This window comes from Lactuca virosa, chromosome 9 (genome assembly GCF_052849685.1).
Source record: "Lactuca virosa cultivar CGN04683 chromosome 9, Lactuca_virosa_CGN04683_v6, whole genome shotgun sequence".
In the NCBI taxonomy this organism is placed as follows: Eukaryota; Viridiplantae; Streptophyta; class Magnoliopsida; order Asterales; family Asteraceae; genus Lactuca; species Lactuca virosa.
The window spans coordinates 200,346,627-200,365,685 of record NC_136434.1 but is presented as its reverse complement, the minus strand read 5'-3'; the positions used below and the strand labels follow the sequence as shown (position 1 = coordinate 200,365,685).

General features: G+C 29.9%; 1 protein-coding gene across 2 annotated transcripts; it reads left to right on the top strand.

Annotated features, from left to right (window-relative positions):
* Nucleotides 1–10,592: 10,592 nt before the first annotated feature.
* Nucleotides 10,593–14,845, top strand: LOC145137810 (protein DETOXIFICATION 18-like). Of its 2 annotated transcripts, XM_079071947.1 has the most exons (8): nucleotides 10,593–10,965; nucleotides 11,310–11,854; nucleotides 11,960–12,046; nucleotides 13,564–13,620; nucleotides 13,696–13,934; nucleotides 14,159–14,277; nucleotides 14,359–14,496; nucleotides 14,596–14,845. In XM_079071947.1, the coding sequence occupies exons 1-7, from the start codon at nucleotides 10,654–10,656 to the stop codon at nucleotides 14,488–14,490; spliced, it is 1,491 nt and encodes a 496-aa protein (XP_078928073.1). In that variant the 5' UTR covers nucleotides 10,593–10,653; the 3' UTR covers nucleotides 14,491–14,496; nucleotides 14,596–14,845. The 2 variants fall into 2 exon arrangements, with proteins under 2 accessions (XP_078928073.1, XP_078928072.1); XM_079071946.1 differs by lacking the exon at nucleotides 14,596–14,845 and having other exon boundaries at nucleotides 14,359–14,586.
* The last annotated feature ends 4,214 nt before the right edge of the window (nucleotides 14,846–19,059 follow it).

The following is a 19,059-nucleotide window of genomic DNA, read 5'->3' as shown; positions in this document are numbered from 1 at the left end:
TTGTGACAACCTGTCTTCTTGGTGAAGACAAAACACTTTCTTGGTGAAAGAACAATTCGGAGAACTCTATGTATTATTTACTTTCTGTTCTTTGTTTTTCTTTGATTAGTTTATTTTCGTTCTTTATACTTGAAGTGTATCCGATCGATTCAAACCTTCAATTTATTCGATTAAATACTTCAAATTTGCTATGAGCTCGAATATGACTGTTTTGCTCATTTCGTCGATTTTGTTTGGCTGTTTGAATACAATACTAGACTCTCTGTTACTGCGAAGGGTAATGCGTGTCAACAAATAGGGCCATATTTTGTGGCGTCCAGACTTATCGAGTAGGGTTCTTTCTTAGAATTATCGGGAAATTAGTTCTAAAACTGTTTTATTTTTGCTTACGTAGTGTTTCAATATACAATTCTTTTTATTTTTTACAGCTGACGTCTCAGCTCCTAATGTTTTGCAACTCCTACTTAAGAGAATTATTAGTAAACTTACCACTATCGATCCGATCGTTTCGGGCATTTGTTTTCCACCTTTTCTGAGCTATCGAATGCAAATAATGTCATCATCTCATGTAACGTTTTCCATTTTTTTTCCTTTTTTTATGCACAAAATAAAGTAAAAATAAAATCTTTTTGTTTTTTAATATAATGCAGAAAAATAGAAACTAAAATGAAAATATTTTTTTTGAGTTTTTCTCATTTTTTTTTCTAAATGCAATGCAGAAAAAAAAATCGAAATTTAATTGAAAAACTAAAATTTAAATTTTTTTTAACAAAAATGCAAAATTTGACACTAATCCCCTTCTAAAACTTTTTTTATTTTTTCTTATGCAATGTTTAAATATATAATTCTTTTTATTTTTTACAGTTGGCGTCTCAACACATAATGTTTTGCAAACTCTAGTTAAGACAATTATTACTGCACATACCACTATCGATCTAGTTGTTTCAGACTTTCATTTTTCACGTTTTCAGAGCTATCAAATGATAAGAATTTCATTATCTGATGTAACTTTTCCCAAAAAAATTGAATTTTTTTTCCATTTTTTATGCACAAAATAAACTAAAAATAAAATCTTTTTGTGTTTTTATAATGCAGAAAAGGGATATCTCCAGAAAAGTCCTAATATTTTCGGCAAATTTTTAATAAAGTCTTAAATTTTATTTTTTGAATAAAAAAGTCCTGACTTTTTCACCTTTTGAATAGAAAAGCCCAAGAAACTGACAAATTTATTCACTTTAGTCCTTTTTGACCAGTTCAGCAGGTCATGGGACCAAATTGTTAATTTTTCGAAAATAATTGGATTTTTTTGCAGATTTCGTCAAAATTTTTATATAATGTATAAACATATTTTTTACATATATATATATACTTTTACGTATTTGTGTATTTTTTATGTTTTTATATGTATATATTTACATATTTTTTGTATTTTAAATGTATAAATGTATTTTTTTTACTTATTTATACGTATTTTTAACCATTTCACATATTTTTTTATGTATTTTTATGTGTTATTTTTTATGTATTATGTATTTATATGTATTTCTATGTATTTTTACGTATTTATGTATTTTTAAAGCTTTTTATATAGATGTTTATGTATTTTAAGTGTATAAACGTATTTTTTACGTATTTATATCTATTTTTAAGTATTTTACATATTTTTTATGTATTACATATTTATGTATTTTTTTGAAGTTTTTTATATAGATGTTTTTGTATATTTATGTATTTTAAATGTATAAACGTATTGTTTTACGTATTTATATGTATTTTTTAAGTATTTTATATATTTTTTGTGTTTTTTATGTATTATGCATTTATATATATTTTTACATATTTATGTATTTTTTTTAGTTTTCTTATATAGATGTTTATGTATTTTTATGTATATTAAATGTTTAACTATATTATTTTTACGTAAAAAATATATAAACACGTAAAAATAATACAATTAAACATTTAATATACATAAAAATACATAAACATCTATATAAGAAAACTAAAAAAATACATAAATACGCAAAAATACATATAAATACATAATACATAAAAACACACATAAAAACACTCAAAAAATATGTAAAATAATTAAAAAATACATATAAATACGTAAAACAATACGTCTATACATTTAAAATACATAAATATACAAAACCGTCTATATAAAACACTTAAAAAATATATAAATACGTAATACATAAAAAATATGTAAAATAATTAAAAATAGATATAAATACGTTTATACATTTAAAATACATAAACATCTATATAAAAAAACTTTAAAAAATACATAAATGCGTAAAAATACATAGAAATACATATAAATACATAATACATAAAAAAGAACACATAAAAATATTTAAAGTGGTTAAAAATACATATAAATAAGTAAAAAATACGTTTATACATTTAAAATAAATAAAAATACGTAAATATATACATATAAAAACTTAAAAAATACACAAATACGTATATATATATATATATATATATATATATATATATATATATATATATATATATATATATATATATATATGTAAAAAATATGTTTATACATTATAAAATTTTTTTGACAAAATCTGCAAAAAAAGTCTTATTATTTTCGAAAAATTAACAATTTGGTCTCATGACGTGCTGAACAGGTCAAAATGGGCTAAAGTGAATAAATTAGCCGGTTTCTTGGGCTTTTCTATTCAAATGGTGAAAAAGTCAGGACTTTTTTTTTCAAAAAATAAAATTTAGGACTTTATTAAAAATTTGTCCAAAGTATTGGGACTTTTCTGGAGATATCCCATGCAGAAAAATAGAAAATAAAGTGAAAATATTTTTTTGAATTTTTCTCATATATATTTTTTTTTCTAAATGCAATGCAGAAAATAAAATGCAAAAAAAATTGAAAATTTTAATTAAAAAAACTAAAATTTTAAAGTTTTCTTAAAAAAAATGCAAATTTTGACACTAACCCCTCCACAAGCTTAAAATGGAGCATTGTCCTCAACGTTTAGAGAAGGAACTAGACAGCTGAATAAAATATATAATAGCAAACATTTGCAGGTAGGAAAGAATGTACCTGATATATTTGCAAAAATTTCTGATTTTGACGAAGGTGTTGGCGAAAAATCTAAATTCCAGCAACTTAGAAAATCCTTTGATTTCCCCAAGCTTTCTTTGAGCTGCGATCGACACTTATTGAAAATGGAAAAATAAACGCGGGTTGCCTCTCAGAAATCCGCCCATTTAAAAGTCGTTGGTTCGACTATGCTCAACTAGATTTGTTAAATGGTATGGTTGGGACTCCTCTTCAGCTCAACTTCTTTCTTGCTCACTCCAAATCCTTTGAAATATGGCGAAATTTGTGGATCTGGAACTTACACGGTAAAACATAAAAATTTTAGATTTTTATTGAATAAATCTTTTTCAGCTTTTTGAATCCTTTTATTTTTCTGATCTTCTTTCCATAAATTTTATCATTCTCCTCCCCAAGCTTGTCTTTTTTTTCAGCTCTTTTGATATGTCAATACCTAACTTCCTGTCTAAAACTACTTCTTGCACAAAAAGGGTAGACAATTCACAATAGTCCTCAAGTAAAGTACTGTTGATACCCACAAAATTAACAGAAAGAAGGATCATGGTTTAGGCAAAAACACGATCATGTTTTTGCTTCGAATACCTGTTTTTCGTGTTTAATGTAGTACGTTGTTAGTTTATATAGTTTTCTCAAAAGCACGATCGTGTTTTGCCCATGAGGCCCCGAAACTTGATTTTTGGTTTGGAAAAGTTGTGAAGATGAACCAAGATCAAAAGCACAATCACATGGTGAAAAAATATGATCGTGTTTTTCATATAATCCACGTTTCAAACGCAAACTCTTTAGTTTCGTCAAATCCAACCCAAGTTCCAGCTTCCTCAATTATTTTAGCTCCATTAAGCTCCAAATATGCTTCAAGCTGCTTCCAAAGTACCGCTCGACTCGAAATATCTAAAAACGACATAAAAACGTGAACAATATGAGAATTTTAGCGATAAACATGAGATGGGAATTATTTAAACTAATGCACACACAAATGAATAAAATATGATGCAGAATGTTAACAAAAACTATCATAAAAGATGCATAAATTGGCATCTATCAACGCGACTGACATTTTCTACTTGTGTATATGGCAACAGGTCATGGTCATGTTTCTGAGCTAGTAAACTTGGCCAACTGGACGACGTCGCATCAGTATCCATATATGATTTGATCATATGAGACAATATAACAGTGTATGAATAGATTTCTAGATAATCCTTATGTTGCACAAGCATGGCTATCTACCTCTTGTGCGGTTCTTGTGTGATGGTTCACAAGTCACCTGGTTTGACTATTAATGAGCATTGAAACTGTAATGTGTCGTCTGAAATCAATAGATAAGCCTTATCCGATCATAAAGTAAGAGCTTGGACTTATTGAGATTTACAAGGGAATTAGGATAACTGTATATTGCATTATTCTTTATTGATTGAAATTTCTCATTTTTATTTGTTGATCTTGATTCCATTAAGCCAATCATTATTGGCTTCTCTGAATATATTGAAAACTTGAAACTTAATTAGAGATTACTTAACCCTTTGACTTAGATTTCAGGTTGCTCAATCCTTTGATATGGTTTTAGGGAATTTATCTGTTTGACTTGAAGTTATTTGCCAATTTGACTTTGAATATGGGTCATTCCCCCCCCCCCCCCTTTAATATGGTATTATTGATCCTTTGGTATTGTTTGTTGATTTTAGATGATTTTGTGGGTTTGACTTCATCACCTACTCTAAATGAGTCAACCTAGGTTATTCTCACTAGACTTTTCATTGCCTAACTTATTTTGACATGTACTTAGATTGAAGACTTAAAAGCTTATAAGAGTAGCGATGACATTTAGAAGGCCACAATTTTTGTGGCAGCCTTGACCTATGTTTTGATTACTAATAGTGATTGATAATAAATTGCTTTTTTAAAACATAAAAATGTTTTGGATTATGAGACCGTATGATTTTTTGCTATTAAAACGCTAAACTTGATTCACTTAAAATCAAAAGATTTTAAAAATGTATTTTAAACTAACATAACAAGGGGTGTTGCACTTACTAAACTTAATTAACACCTGGTTTAATGAAATAATGTTCTTGGTTGGCATTTCTACCATAACTGGATGTAGGGCATTACTACTTCTCCGAGTTTCTTTTCTTTTATTTCTTATTTATCCCATCTTTATGGTATTTCTCTCCTTTGTTCATGGTACAACACATATTACAATAACTACTTTCCTCTTAGCTAAGTAATCATAATCGTCGGCGAAAGGGTGTTGTTGGTAGGGACGATGAAGACGGTCAAGACTCATGTCATGCTGGTATCATTATTGAATGTGAAGAACTGGACAGCAGGGTTGGAAGGGGAAGAGTCGATAGGAATGAAATGAAATGGTGGTTATCCTAATTTATTTTTATAATAAACTAGAAATTGCCCCATTCCCGCTTTGCGGGGGATGCAGGCGACGTTTCGCGATGGTGGGGCGCAAATTACGTAACTACGAAAGTGTAGGGAGAGAACCTATAAATATACAAAGGTCGTATGGCGAAAGCGTGAAACCTAAATAGTGTAGGGACGAAACATGACAATATATTGCGGGGGTCTGTATGGGGCGTAATATGTAAATTTTCTGTTGGATAGGGACTATTTTGTAATTTTTTAAATATATGTATCGTGCTATAAAAAACTGCACAATGACATTTTCTATGAGGACAATTTTTGTAATTAATTTTTTACACAGGGAACAAAACCAAGAAAAAAAATATTATCCGCTTCCTAATCAATATATATATATATATATATATATATATATATATATATATATATATATATATATATATATATATATATATATATATATATATATATATATAGAGGTAAAGGTTCAAATGAGAACCAAAAAAGGATAAAAACCATAAGAACTATTTACTTTTAGTATATAGTTAAGAGTATATTTGTCCTTTTTAAAAAATACATGTTTATAAATATTAAAAAATAAACTTTTGTCTAACAATTATTAAAAAAAATAGTGGCATGAACGTAAATAACAACAGATCTTAGCCTAGTTTCACAAACAAATAATAATATCTAAAAAGCAGATCTAATTCATTTGCTTAAAATTCTCAAGAACATCAACTTCGCACGTCCCTCCCTCTTTCTACCACCAACCTCCGGTGGTTGCTACCGTCGCCGATGTCGGACCACCACCGACTCACCGGAATAGAAGTTTGCACTAGCTCCGCCTCCCGATCTGTGATTTCTGCTCTAGATCCACCACTAACGTCTTCCTCCTCCATCTCGAGATCTGTGATTTGTATCGGTAATCGCCACTACCGACGACCGCAACACCACCGACAATAGTCAAGGCTAGATTACGAACTCCGATGTCCGACGATGCTAGATCTACGAGCGACGACAAGCATCAAGGACAGATCTATGAGCTAGGCAAACGAAAATTATCTATAACAGTCGCCTCCTTCAAGATCTATTTCATCTCTAATCACCTCAAGCCACATTGTTCTTATCCAAATACCACCGCTGCTGCTACTCTGGTGCCTTACATATCTTGTTCAAATTGAAAGTGAAAAGTCTGAAAAACTATCTTACTCTCTGGCCGATGGAGAAGAAACAACTTCAAAACATCTTTGTTGCAGGAAAGGGAGGAATTTCGTTTTTGCATACCAGTGCTGATGAACGACTTCAATTTTGGAGATAGATTGAGGTAATATTCTACTATTTCTTTTTAATTTTGTTAGCTTGACTGTGCATCATATAACCTAGATAATATTATATTGTTTCTTTTTAATTTTGTCAGTTTTACTGTGCATTATCTAACGTGCTTTATATTTCTTTTCTTTATATTGCAATAGCCTAGTCACTACTCATTATCATATTAAATTTTAAGTTTTGTTCATTATTTCTCATTAGATAAATATGATATTCGATGTTCTCTGGCTTTGCTTTGGCTTATATTTACATTTTACATTTGCTTTTGATTCTTATTTATTTTTTCTATTTTTAGCTTTATATAAGTTGTATGATTTTTTGTTTCATTAAGAATTTAGTTAAATTTTCAAATTTTGAATTATTAATTATACAAGTTTTGCGTTTTATTTTTTAAGAGTATGTATAATTATATTATAACGTAAACCCTTTTATTCTAAAAATCTTGCTCCATCCTTCATATTAGTGATAAAAAAAATCTTTCGATCATTTTTCTTTTTGTTAAGGTGTGAATTTAATATTTTAATATCTCATTTTTTGTTTGTTTTTTGCAAATCTTGGCTTAAACTTTTAAGCGCTATTAAGTTGTGAATTCATGTTTGTTTTTTAATTTTTTTTTTATAATATTTGCATGAAAATGTTATTCAAAGTTTATGTTTTATGGTTATTATTTTATGAATAGAATGTGTGTTATTATATTAGTTCCTTCTAAAATAATATGAATCTATGTTTTTTTAAGTTGTGAATGTATATTTTTTATATATTAAAGTGTGATTTATTATATTAAGCTGTGAATTTTGTATTTTAAATTGTGATAATTGTGTTTTAAACTGAAAATGAATGCATTAACTTTGATTTTTTTTTGTTTAAACTGTGAATTGACTATATTAAATTGTGTATTTTATATATTAAACTATGAATTGATTGTTTTAAGTTGTGAATTTTATGTATTAAACTGTGAATTTGCTGTATTAAGACTTTTAAGTTGATAATATGGCTGTGAATGCATGCTTTTTGTGTACTAAACTGTGAATTTATTGTATTAAGTTGTGATTTTTGTGTATTAATCTATGATTTTTGTGTTTTAAACTGTAAATTGACTGCCTTAAGTTGTGATTTTTTTGTTTAAACTATGAATTGACTATATTAAGCTGTGAATTTTGTGTATTAAACTGCGAATTGAGTGTATTAAGCTGTGAATTGACTGATATTAAGATGTGAATTTTTATAAATTTTTTGTTTTCTTCTGAAATATACGATGAAAGAAGTGTTATACACAGATGTGATTTTATCTAATTCTGAATAAAGTTGTAAAATTTAAATTGTGAATACTTGTGTAAATAAACTTTGAAAGAAGCAATGACCTATAGATCTTAAGGTATACATAAATTAAACTGTGAATTTTTTATATTAAACTGTGATTTTTGTGTTTAAAAATGTGAATTGACTACATTGAACTATGGATTTCTGTTTAAACTGTGAATTGACTACATTTTGTTGTGAATTCTTTATAATTTGTGTTAAAATATGAATGATTTATGTATAAATTTTTGTGTTAATTTACTTATGAATATATTTATTTTTTGTTGTATAAATTAGTAAGAGTCCACTAGTTTTATAATTGTTTTGCATTAAATTCAAAATGAGTGAATTAATAGGTTTTATTAGACTGTGAATGTAATAATTAAGTTGTTAATGCATTACTTTATTTACAAATCTGATTTGGAAGAAATAACGGCTACTATGTTGATACATGTGGTTGGTGGCGGCATGTGGTGGTAGAGTTTGAGTTTTTGACTTCTTTGAATTAGTGAATTATTGTAAAACAATTTGTATTAAGTTGTGAATTTTTTGCATTAAACTGTAAATTGACTGTGTAAATCTATATTTTATATAAGTTTTGTGTTAAAATATGAGAGCATATATGGATGAAAATATTAGACTGTAAAAATTATAAGTTTGCTCTTTTCATACCAAAAGCACAAAAACTTAGGATTTTAACATGTTTAATACGAGTATCGTGTAAATATTTACTAATTAATTGAGGTTCTTAAGGTTCTTAATCTTTTATGGTTCTCATTTGAACCACTCCCTATATATATATATATATATATATATATATATATATATATATATATATATATATATATATATATATATATATATATATATATATATATATATATATATATATATATATATATATATATATATATATATATATATTAGGGGTGTGCGCGGTGCGGTTTAGAGCCAAAACCGCAAACCGCACCGCACATGTGGTTTGAGTTATTTAGAAACCGCAAACCGCATCGCGAACGTTCAAAACCGCATTATGCGGTGCGGTTTGGTGCGGACGGTTTATGCGGTTTACATGCGGTTTTGCGGTTTGAGTAATTATTTACTTTAAATTTATTGACAATATTATCATTGTCGTCACTAACGGCTCACTAAGTGGTCATTAAGAAATTTGGTGGTCATAGAATTGTGGTCATTAACTACTTATGAATATATATATATATAAGTTAAGAAAAACATAGTGACCATAAAATAATGGTCACTGAATGTTAGTTGAAAATTAATTTGAGACAAAAAAATATGGTCACTCTATTAACTTTTGCATTAAATTTTGGATTAATTAAGATTACATTTCAAAAACTTAAGATAATGTCACTAATTTAGAACCTGTCAAATTATTTTCGAATAGATATAGATATATATATATATATATATATATATATATATATATATATATATATATATATATATATATATATATATAATCATTAATTGATTTTATCAATGTGGTGCGGTTTAAACCGCGATTTTGTAATCGTAAACCGCAAACCGCACCATATAATGCGGTTTAACAAAGATATAAACCGCAAACCGCACCGCGAGTATTTTAAACCGCGTTATGTGATGCGGTTTATTGCACACCCCTAATATATATATATATATATAATAATAATAATAATTAAGATTAATAAAAAAATGTAAATCTTGTTAATAATAATATAAATTTAAGATAAAATATGTATCTCTAAAATATTTGAAGTATAAAAAGTTTGTTGTGTGTGATCATCCATTCAAAAAAAGTTTGATAAGAACTATTTTAAGGAAAAACGCAAAAACTTAATGACCATTGTGTAGCAATTGAGGAGTTTGTCGGTGCATGTATATGTTTGGAACTAAAATCCATCAACATCTTCATCTATTACCTGAATAGAACACGCGGTCACCGGCGATGGCTAGGAAGATCGTGATTCAGATCTCGCGTGCTCCTCTTTCCCCCAAATCGGAAGACTGAAGCTGATTGATGTTGTGACACGCTCTCTCAGTTCTTTTGGAAAAGGTAAATATGGCATTGTGGTGATGGCATTGATGATGTTGCAGACGAAATCGAAACACATGGGTCGGAGGTTTAAGCGGTGGAGGGATCTAAGGGAAGGAAATATGTATCAGTGGCAATTGGAAGATGATTAAAGCTATGGACGAAGTCGAGGCGGTGGATCGGTAAAGGTGGGAAGAACAATCAAGAACACGGCTTGAAACCACCATAGCCGGGCTCAATACCAAGGCACCGTAGATAAGCCAAATGGGAATTAATTGTATGTATAATTTAAAAGAAAGAGTAAAATTAGAACTTGAAGAGGTCTAACGAAATAAACTAACAATGTTAAAATGAGGAAAAAGTTAAAAAAGTGAAACCTTCTAAAAAAAAACTATATTTTCATTAATCCAAAGAAAATTACCAACTTATGGCCAATTTTGCAGTTTACTCAATTTACAAGGAGAAAAAGTGAAAAAAATTGATAGCACCGTCTCTACGAAACTATATATATGCCGATGCTGAGACCATGAGAAGTATTATAGAGATGACCATAAGAAGTATTATAGAGATGACCGAAAACACTGCTCCAGTGATAGCGATGGCGAATGTCGAGGGTGGTGGACATGGAAATGGTGGTTGTTGGTGGTGGAAGAAGGTGTTGGATTGGGGAGAGGCTAAAGTTCAGATCTTGTTTTCCCTCCCTATGCTATTAACCAATGTTGCATACTATTGCATACCATTAGTTTCCGTCATGTTCGCCGGCCACCTCGGAGACGCTGAACTCGCCGCCTCTAACCTCGCTAACTCCTGGGCCACCGTCACCGGACTCTCTTTCATGGTTAGTTGTTGCTTCCTCTCTCACTTGCAATCAGAAAGTATTCATGCATTTACTACCTAAACCTAATCTAGACATCGATTGCGTGCGTCGTCATTAATATTAATTACTCAGATATCACTTTCGCCTGCATGTTTGACGAAAATTACTCCAATAAATCGTAGAATTTAACATATAGTGCTACTGGAAGACATTAATGATTATTAATTGAAATCTGCTACAATTTGTTTTATGATCTAATACTAACTTCTAAGACGAGAAAACGCAACTGGGATATTCAATTGTAAAATCAAAAGGAGTTTAATTCCAAATTGTTGCATCCATTTTTTACTCGTTTTTTTTCTCAGGTAGGGTTAAGTGGGGCACTAGAGACATTATGTGGGCAAGGATTTGGAGCAAAACTTTACAGAATGCTTGGAATATATCTACAATCATCTTGTTTAATTTCCATCTTCTTCTCCATTCTCATTTCAATTCTCTGGGTTTTTACTGAACCCATTCTCATTTTACTTCATCAAGATCCAAAAATCTCAAAAATGTCTGCTCTTTACATCAAGTATCTTATCCCAGGACTATTTGCTTATTGTCTTTTACAGAACATTTTGAGGTTTCTCCAAACACAATCCATTGTAGCCCCTTTAGTAATCTTTTCACTAATCCCACTAATCCTCCATATTGGCATTACTTATGTACTTGTACGTGTAACTTCCCTAGCTTTCATTGGAGCCCCAATCGCAGTTTCAATTTCATTATGGATTGCAGTGATTATGCTAGCAGGATATGTCCTTTTTTCCAAAAGGTTTAAAGAAACATGGAATGGTTTTTCAAAGGAGTCATTTAAACATGTTCTAACTTGTTTAAAGCTTGCTCTTCCTTCTGCTGCTATGGTTTGGTGGGTGTTTCTTGAATTATTTTAAAGTTTACAGAATTATGAATAATTGTCTATTGTTTGGATCAAAGTTATAATTTTGTTGGTTGTTTTTTAAAACGTTGGCAGCTTAGAATATTGGGCTTTTGAGATACTTGTGTTGCTTGCTGGGATTTTGCCAAATTCTGAAATAACAACTTCGCTGATTGCAATGTGGTAAGAATGTCTTGAGAGTTAATTTAAGTGTTTTGGTAATATTGATGATGATTATAGATTTATAGTTTCGAGATCAGTTAGGAACACAATAGAGTTAATCACAAAACTGACCAAAAGGCAAGGTACTTTTTCTGAAATAATATTTCACAAGTTTGCATAATGAAATAATATTTCACGAATTTTATATTTTCTTCGTGAAAATAATATAATATTTGGTGAAAATAATGATGTTCTAGAAAAATAGAAAAATGGCAAAATCTTTTTAAAGAAATATGCAATATTTAAAAATACGATTTGTAGAAAAAAAAGCTGAAAGGACATTTTTATTAAAGATATAATATTTCACAAATTTGCATAATTACTTTTTCTAAAATAATATTTAAAAAAATTTATAGTGCTTTTTTTCGTGAAAATAATATAATGTCTGGCGAAAATGATGTTATTTTCAAAAAATAAGAAAACGACAAAATCTTATTAAAGAAATATGCAATATTTGGAAAAACGGGTTGGAGAAAAAAAAACTTTCTCAAAAGAATTTTTTTTAAAGATATAATATTTCACAAATTTGCATAATTACTTTTTCTGAAATAATATTTCACAAATTATATATTTTTTACGTGAAAATAATATAATCTTTGGCGAAAATGATATTATTTTCGAAAAAGAAAAAAAATTGCAAAATCTAATTAAAGAAATATACAATATTTCAAAATATGGTTTGGAGAAATGAAATATGCAATATTTAAAAACACGGTTTGGAGTAAAAAACTTTTCAAAGAACAGTTTTGTAAGATATAATATTTCACAAATTTGTATAATTATTTTTTCTTAAATAATATTTCAGAAATTATATATATATATATATATATATATATATATATATATATATATATATATATATATATATATATATATATTTGAAAACAATAAAATGTTTGGCAAAAATAACGTTATTTTCGAAAAATAAATTACCGTAAAATCTTTTTAAAGAGAAGATATATACAACTTTAAAAAATACAGTTTGGAGAAAAAAAACTTTTTAAAGGATATATTTTTAAGAAATATAAAACTTCACAAATTTGCATAATTACTTTATCTGAAATAATATTTCACAAATTTTATATTTTTTTTGTGAAAATAATACAATGTTTAGCGAAAAGGATCTTATTTTCAAAAAATAAAAAAAAAATGGAAAAATCTTTTTAGAGAAATATGAAAGATTAAAAGTAAGTGTGGAAAAAAAAACTTCCGAATGGATATATTTATTTTTTATGCAAAATGCCACTTGAGTGTTTTTTGAAAGAATATTTTTTCGTAAAAACCTCCAAGCTTATAAAGCTAACATCATTTTTGCGAAAATAAAAATAATTTGCAAAAAAAAGGCGAAATATTTAAGAACTTATTATGTAGTAATTGTTTAAAATGCTTGATGTTATATACCTTTACCTTTTCTTGTCCTCTTTTGTAATAAACGCATCAATAGTATCATATTTAAAGAAACAATTTCTTTATTGCAGTGTAAATACAGAAGCAATCGCGTTCATGTTTACATGCGGGCTCAGTGCTGCTGCAAGGTTAAAATTTAGAAACAAGAATCTTTAGCGACACTTTTAACTTTACGATAGTTAACAACATTATTAACTTAACAGCACACGTGTGTCAAATGAGCTTGGAGCTACAAATATCAAAAAAGCTAAACAAGCCATGGCTGTGACCTTAAAGCTTTCCTTCATTCTTGCACTTGCTGTTGTTTTAGCATTGGGATTTGGTCACGATATCTGGGCTGGATTATTTAGCGATAGTCGTGTGATTATAAATAAATACGCTTCCATGACACCATTTTTGATGATCTCAATCGTTTTTGATTCCATCCAAGGAGTCCTATCAGGTTTGCATACTCTCAATCGCAACACTTTTTAATGTGTCACGACAATTAAATTATTGGGTTGATGTCAAAAATGGGGAAAGAACTTTTTAGTCTGTTTAAAAAACACTCATAAACTGAAAACTTTTGATATATATATTTTTTTTTCAGTTTACTAGTGTTTTTTGAACAAATTTAAATAGTTGTTTTTACCTGTTTTTGACATTAACCCTAATTTGTATTTGTAGGAGTGGCGAGGGGATGTGGTTGGCAACATCATGCTATGTATATAAATTTAGCAATGTTTTATCTTATTGGGATGCCGATTGCTGTTGCTCTTGCTTTTTTTGTGAAATTATATGCAAAGGTGAAACTTTTATTACATAATATCGAAAAATATGGTGTTTCTATATTACAAGTAAATTATAGTTGAGTTTATGAAATGTAGGGGTTGTGGATAGGATTGATATGCGGTCTCTCGTGTCAAACCGTTGGTTTATTACTACTTGTGTATCTCAAAAAATGGACGCAAGTGGAATTGAAGGATGGTGACAGTTTTGGTGACCCGATTCCTGTTTGACCAAGTGTTTGTGTTTTTAGTTGAACTGATAAGATTAAGAAAATTGTATACAAACTCAGTTTTATGATTTATATGAATTACAATCGACTTCACTTATTTATGTAGGAAATAGTTGGAATAGTGAGAACAGGGGCAATGGCAGATCCAAGATTTGGATATGTACGGGCACTCTCTTTTTATAAGCTTCTTCAATCACATCTTTTCGTAGGAAAGAAAAGAAGCATAGACCACATGCATAGAAATGGAAAACATTTCGAAGAAGTTTCCAACACCATTATAGTTTCTTGAAGCCGCTAGAACCACTAATTGATGTTGTTGAGAAAAACCATGTACATAACAAGCAAATTTTTTTCATTCTAAGTTTTTCCTGTCCATATTGCTTAATCCATTTTAAGTTTTTCCTTCTAATTTTTTTCATAATCGATCATGTTGAAGAAAAAAAGAATATGGAAGATTTAAGATAGGGAAAACCTTAGAAAAACCCAACATATTTTCATCAAATACTTAAAAAAAAATCATTATATTATTTTTTAATGCACTAAAACCCTTATATTTTCTGAACAACACATACAAACCTCTTCTTAACAAGCCCATATTTATTAATGTTCGTAAAACCACATCCATTTGTTTTTCTTTGATACATCGTTAGACCCATCAACTAATTATATGAATACATAATCACCATTATCTTGAAAGATGGATTTAAGTTTATCTTATAAAACCAATAAGCAATATATTTTTTTGAGCATTTGGTGCAACATTTGCTTATTCCTCATAGCATATTCTAATGTAACTTTATGAATATCCTTACTAAAATTTTGAACTAATTTTATTGTTTCCAAGAATTTTCCTCAATGAAAATACACTTCTAACTTATCATATAGATGTTTAGACACCTCAATAGAAGCGTTTAACGGAATTTTGTACTATTTATTTGCATTTTCACTTTACTTATGAAATGAAACACAAGTGGATTGATGTTGTTTCATGTATTTCAGTTTTCTTATTAACCATACTAACATAACTTAAAAGTTTCTCCACTTTGTTCCGACCATTAAAGCCCTTAGTGACAACTACATCATTATGAGCTTGTTGTCCAATATAATTTCCACATAAATAACAACATAAACAAAATGTTTTATTCTTATTTATACTATAGTGTAGGCAATTACCATATCGATGGCCACGTGGTTCACAAGGTCATTTAAATCCAATAACATCTTATTTCATTCGTTAGACTAATATTATAAATCAATATATTTAGGCCCTATTTGGTAACATTTTAATATATATATATATATATATATATATATATATATAGCCTCTTAATTGAAAAGTTAAGAGAGAGGCTCTTAATCCAAAAAAATTCAGTATATATGGTAGTCTATTAATTAGGGGTGAGCAAAACCGAACCCGAAAACCAAAAATTCAACAAAACCAAAACCGGCGGTTTAGGTTTGAGTTTTTAAAAGTCGAAATATTGAGTTTGGTTTTGGTTTTGGTAAATATAAAACCAAGAAAAATTAAATCGAACCGAATATTAAGAAACATACGTGTATATGCTTTTTTTGATGACTTATAAACACAAAAATAAAAGTTTGATCTGGTGGTTAAAGCGTTGGGTTGTTAACTTGAGGTTGCTAGTTCAAAACTTGTCTTCTACATTTTGCTCCTTTTGTTTTTTCCTACTACTTCAAAACTTGTCATCTCCATTTATATATATAACGTATACAAAAGGTTGGTCAAGTGGTTAAGTGTTTGGACAATGAAGGCTAGGAGTGTACCCCATGTCTCGAGTTCGAATCCCCTCCTCACATATATGTTGGCTTTTATTTTGAAGGCTTAGACGCGCATCCACATCACCCCTATGTACAAACATCAACCTATGTCTTGTCTTATATAATATATACCATTGATTCTCTTCTCATAAAGTAAGGTTGTAATTAGGTTTGGGTTTCATCTGAAAACTGGCCCATTGAGACCCTAGAAATAGAACCCACTGGTTTAGATTTATCTTTTTGAAACTAAAGCTTGTCAGTTGGGGTTCGGTTTTAGGTCAAAACCAACCAATGCTTACCCCTACTATTAATAAAAGCCTCGTAGTTTGTCAAAAGCCTTTAAAAAATTACAAGGTAGAACCATATCCAAATTAAAACAAAACATGTAATTTTCCTTTTGTGCTTTACATTTCAGCAATAACGATCCCTCTTCTTTTCTTTCTACTACAACGACATCACAGTCCCTTCTCTTTCCCATTCTCTCTTCGATCTACAACCACAGTCATGTTATGAATCATACTTGATAAGTCCTCAAGTTAATCGATAATAAGGAAATTATCTTGTTTACATTTTTAAATTTGGTAATTAGGATCTTTTGTTTTTAAATTTGGTAATTAGGATCGTTTAGTATTTGAGTCGATTTTAGAGACTTTGTTTACTTATTACAGTCTTTTGTTTATCCCTATTTTAAGGGTATTCGTGTCAGATTAGGTGTCTAAGCCCATAACTATAATTAGTATATAGTTCAATTGATAGTAGCACAGTCCTTTTGGGTTGCCTTCATACTAGCAACTAGACAAGATAATTAATTGAGAAAGAGGAAAATTTTATTAATTTGATTAATAAATTGAAATAAATGATTTATTAATGTATTATGTGAATAATATATTAATTAGAAATCATATTATTTTATTAATAGTTAATCAAAATTTAATTAGAATTAATTTTGGGATTAATTGAATTAATTAAAAGTGTAGGGGCTATTTGGTAATTTATTGATAGTTGTGGAAGATGCTCTAGAACCCTCCTAAGAGGCTTGGACGAAAATCTTCTAGAGAAGCCCTAGAATTTTCGTCCAAGGGTTTGTAGATGGAAGGTTTAAGGCTTGCTTGGTCCTTAAGCAAAGCAATTAGGGTTCCCTACTATATAAAGACCCACTATATAAAGACCCATACCCTTATGAATTTCGGCCACTAGAAACCCTAGAGAGTTGTAGCCGAAATTTGAAGCCTCTTCCTCCCTCTCACATCTCATCATCTTGCTAAGTGTGTTTGTGATTCATTAGAGGTATTACACTTGTGATACTTGCTCTCAAGCTTCAAGATCTACAAGGTTTTAGATTGTTATTACTACATAACAATCAAAGGTATCTATCTTAATATTTATTATGTGATTTTCGATTATTATCCATAGATCTATGGTTTACATGTTTTTGTTCATATGGTATGTTCTTTTAGAGAAGACATATATCGTATTAGGGTTGCATGCACACATAGGATTGTATGTTTATGCTAAAACCCATCAAGTCGTTCATGGAATAAGATATGTTGTCATTTTAAAATAATCAACAGAGTATTCTTAGTTTAATAGCTTTGTTTAGTCTGCTACAAACAGGAGGCTAGTTTACAAAGGAGTCCATGGCACCTTCAAGCACCAACACAGGTCCTATCAAGATATCAAGGTCCCGAGCCATAAAACACTTGGTATCAAAGCCGCTCGTGACGTCTACTCAATAGGAAGAATTGATGAAGAAGCTAGAAGCATTCACTGTCCGACAAAATCATATTATGCTTGTGTAACATCCTGTTTCGAATTGTTCCCATTTTGAATTGGTGATCAAGGTTTAAGTGCTATCAAGCTACGGATACGTGAGGGGTTGGGTTTCGGACCCAGTTGGAGTTGTGTAACATCCCAAAATTTAAGCCCAAAAATTTCATTTTTAGTTTAATAATTCATAAAACCAACAGTATAAAAACATCCCATATCAAAACCAAAGTGTCAATAATCAAAACATGTTATCATAAAACAATATCAGAGTGTAATCCCAAAGATCTCATGTGCGGAAAACATAGTGTGATGCGTTGCGATCGAGCCGGCTCCATTCCTTTGAAAATGAAATACCTGAAACCAAAACTGAAAAGCGTAAGCACAAAGCTTAGTGAGTTCCCCCATCATACCGCATACCATACATAACACATACTGTATATCATATACGGGTACTAGCTACCCCTTCGGTCTCTTCCAACCGGTAACTTGCCTAGCATATCAGGGTGCTGGCCTACCCCTTCGGTCCTGTTGAACGGTAACTTGCCTAGCATACCAGGGTGCTGGCTTACCCCTTCGGCCCTGTCGACCGGTACTTCGCCTAGCATATCAGGGTGCTGGCCTACCCCTTCGGTCCTTTCGACCGGTAACGGGGACTATTTCATCCCCTACTCTACCATATAGCATCCTAGTGCATAAACATATAAGTCATATACTACCTAGCTTATCTTGGTGCTGACATACCCCTTCGGCCCTATCGACCGGTACAGGGGTCTATCCTACCCCTCCTAGCACATATCACATAACATCATAGCATACTAGCACATAATCATAACAGATAGTAACATACCAGATAATTATCACAAAGAAAATCATCTCTACTATAACTCTTACTAGTGGGCCGGCCTTGGTGCCTTAGACCCACTTCTACTGGAAGGTAACTCACCTCGCACTGCTGAAGTCCCGTAGTCAAAACTCTAGCTGCTAGATGACAGGTTCTCGAACTGTCAATCATCAAAATAACACC

Coding starts and splice junctions, on each gene's coding strand:
- LOC145137810 (XM_079071947.1), top strand. CDS start 10,654: ATGAGAAGTATTATAGAGATGACCATAAGAAGTATTATAGAGATGACC. Junction 12,047..13,563: donor ACTTCGCTGATTGCAATGTG/GTAAGAATGTCT, acceptor TCTTTATTGCAG/TGTAAATACAGAAGCAATCG. Junction 13,935..14,158: donor CATCCAAGGAGTCCTATCAG/GTTTGCATACTC, acceptor TTGTATTTGTAG/GAGTGGCGAGGGGATGTGGT.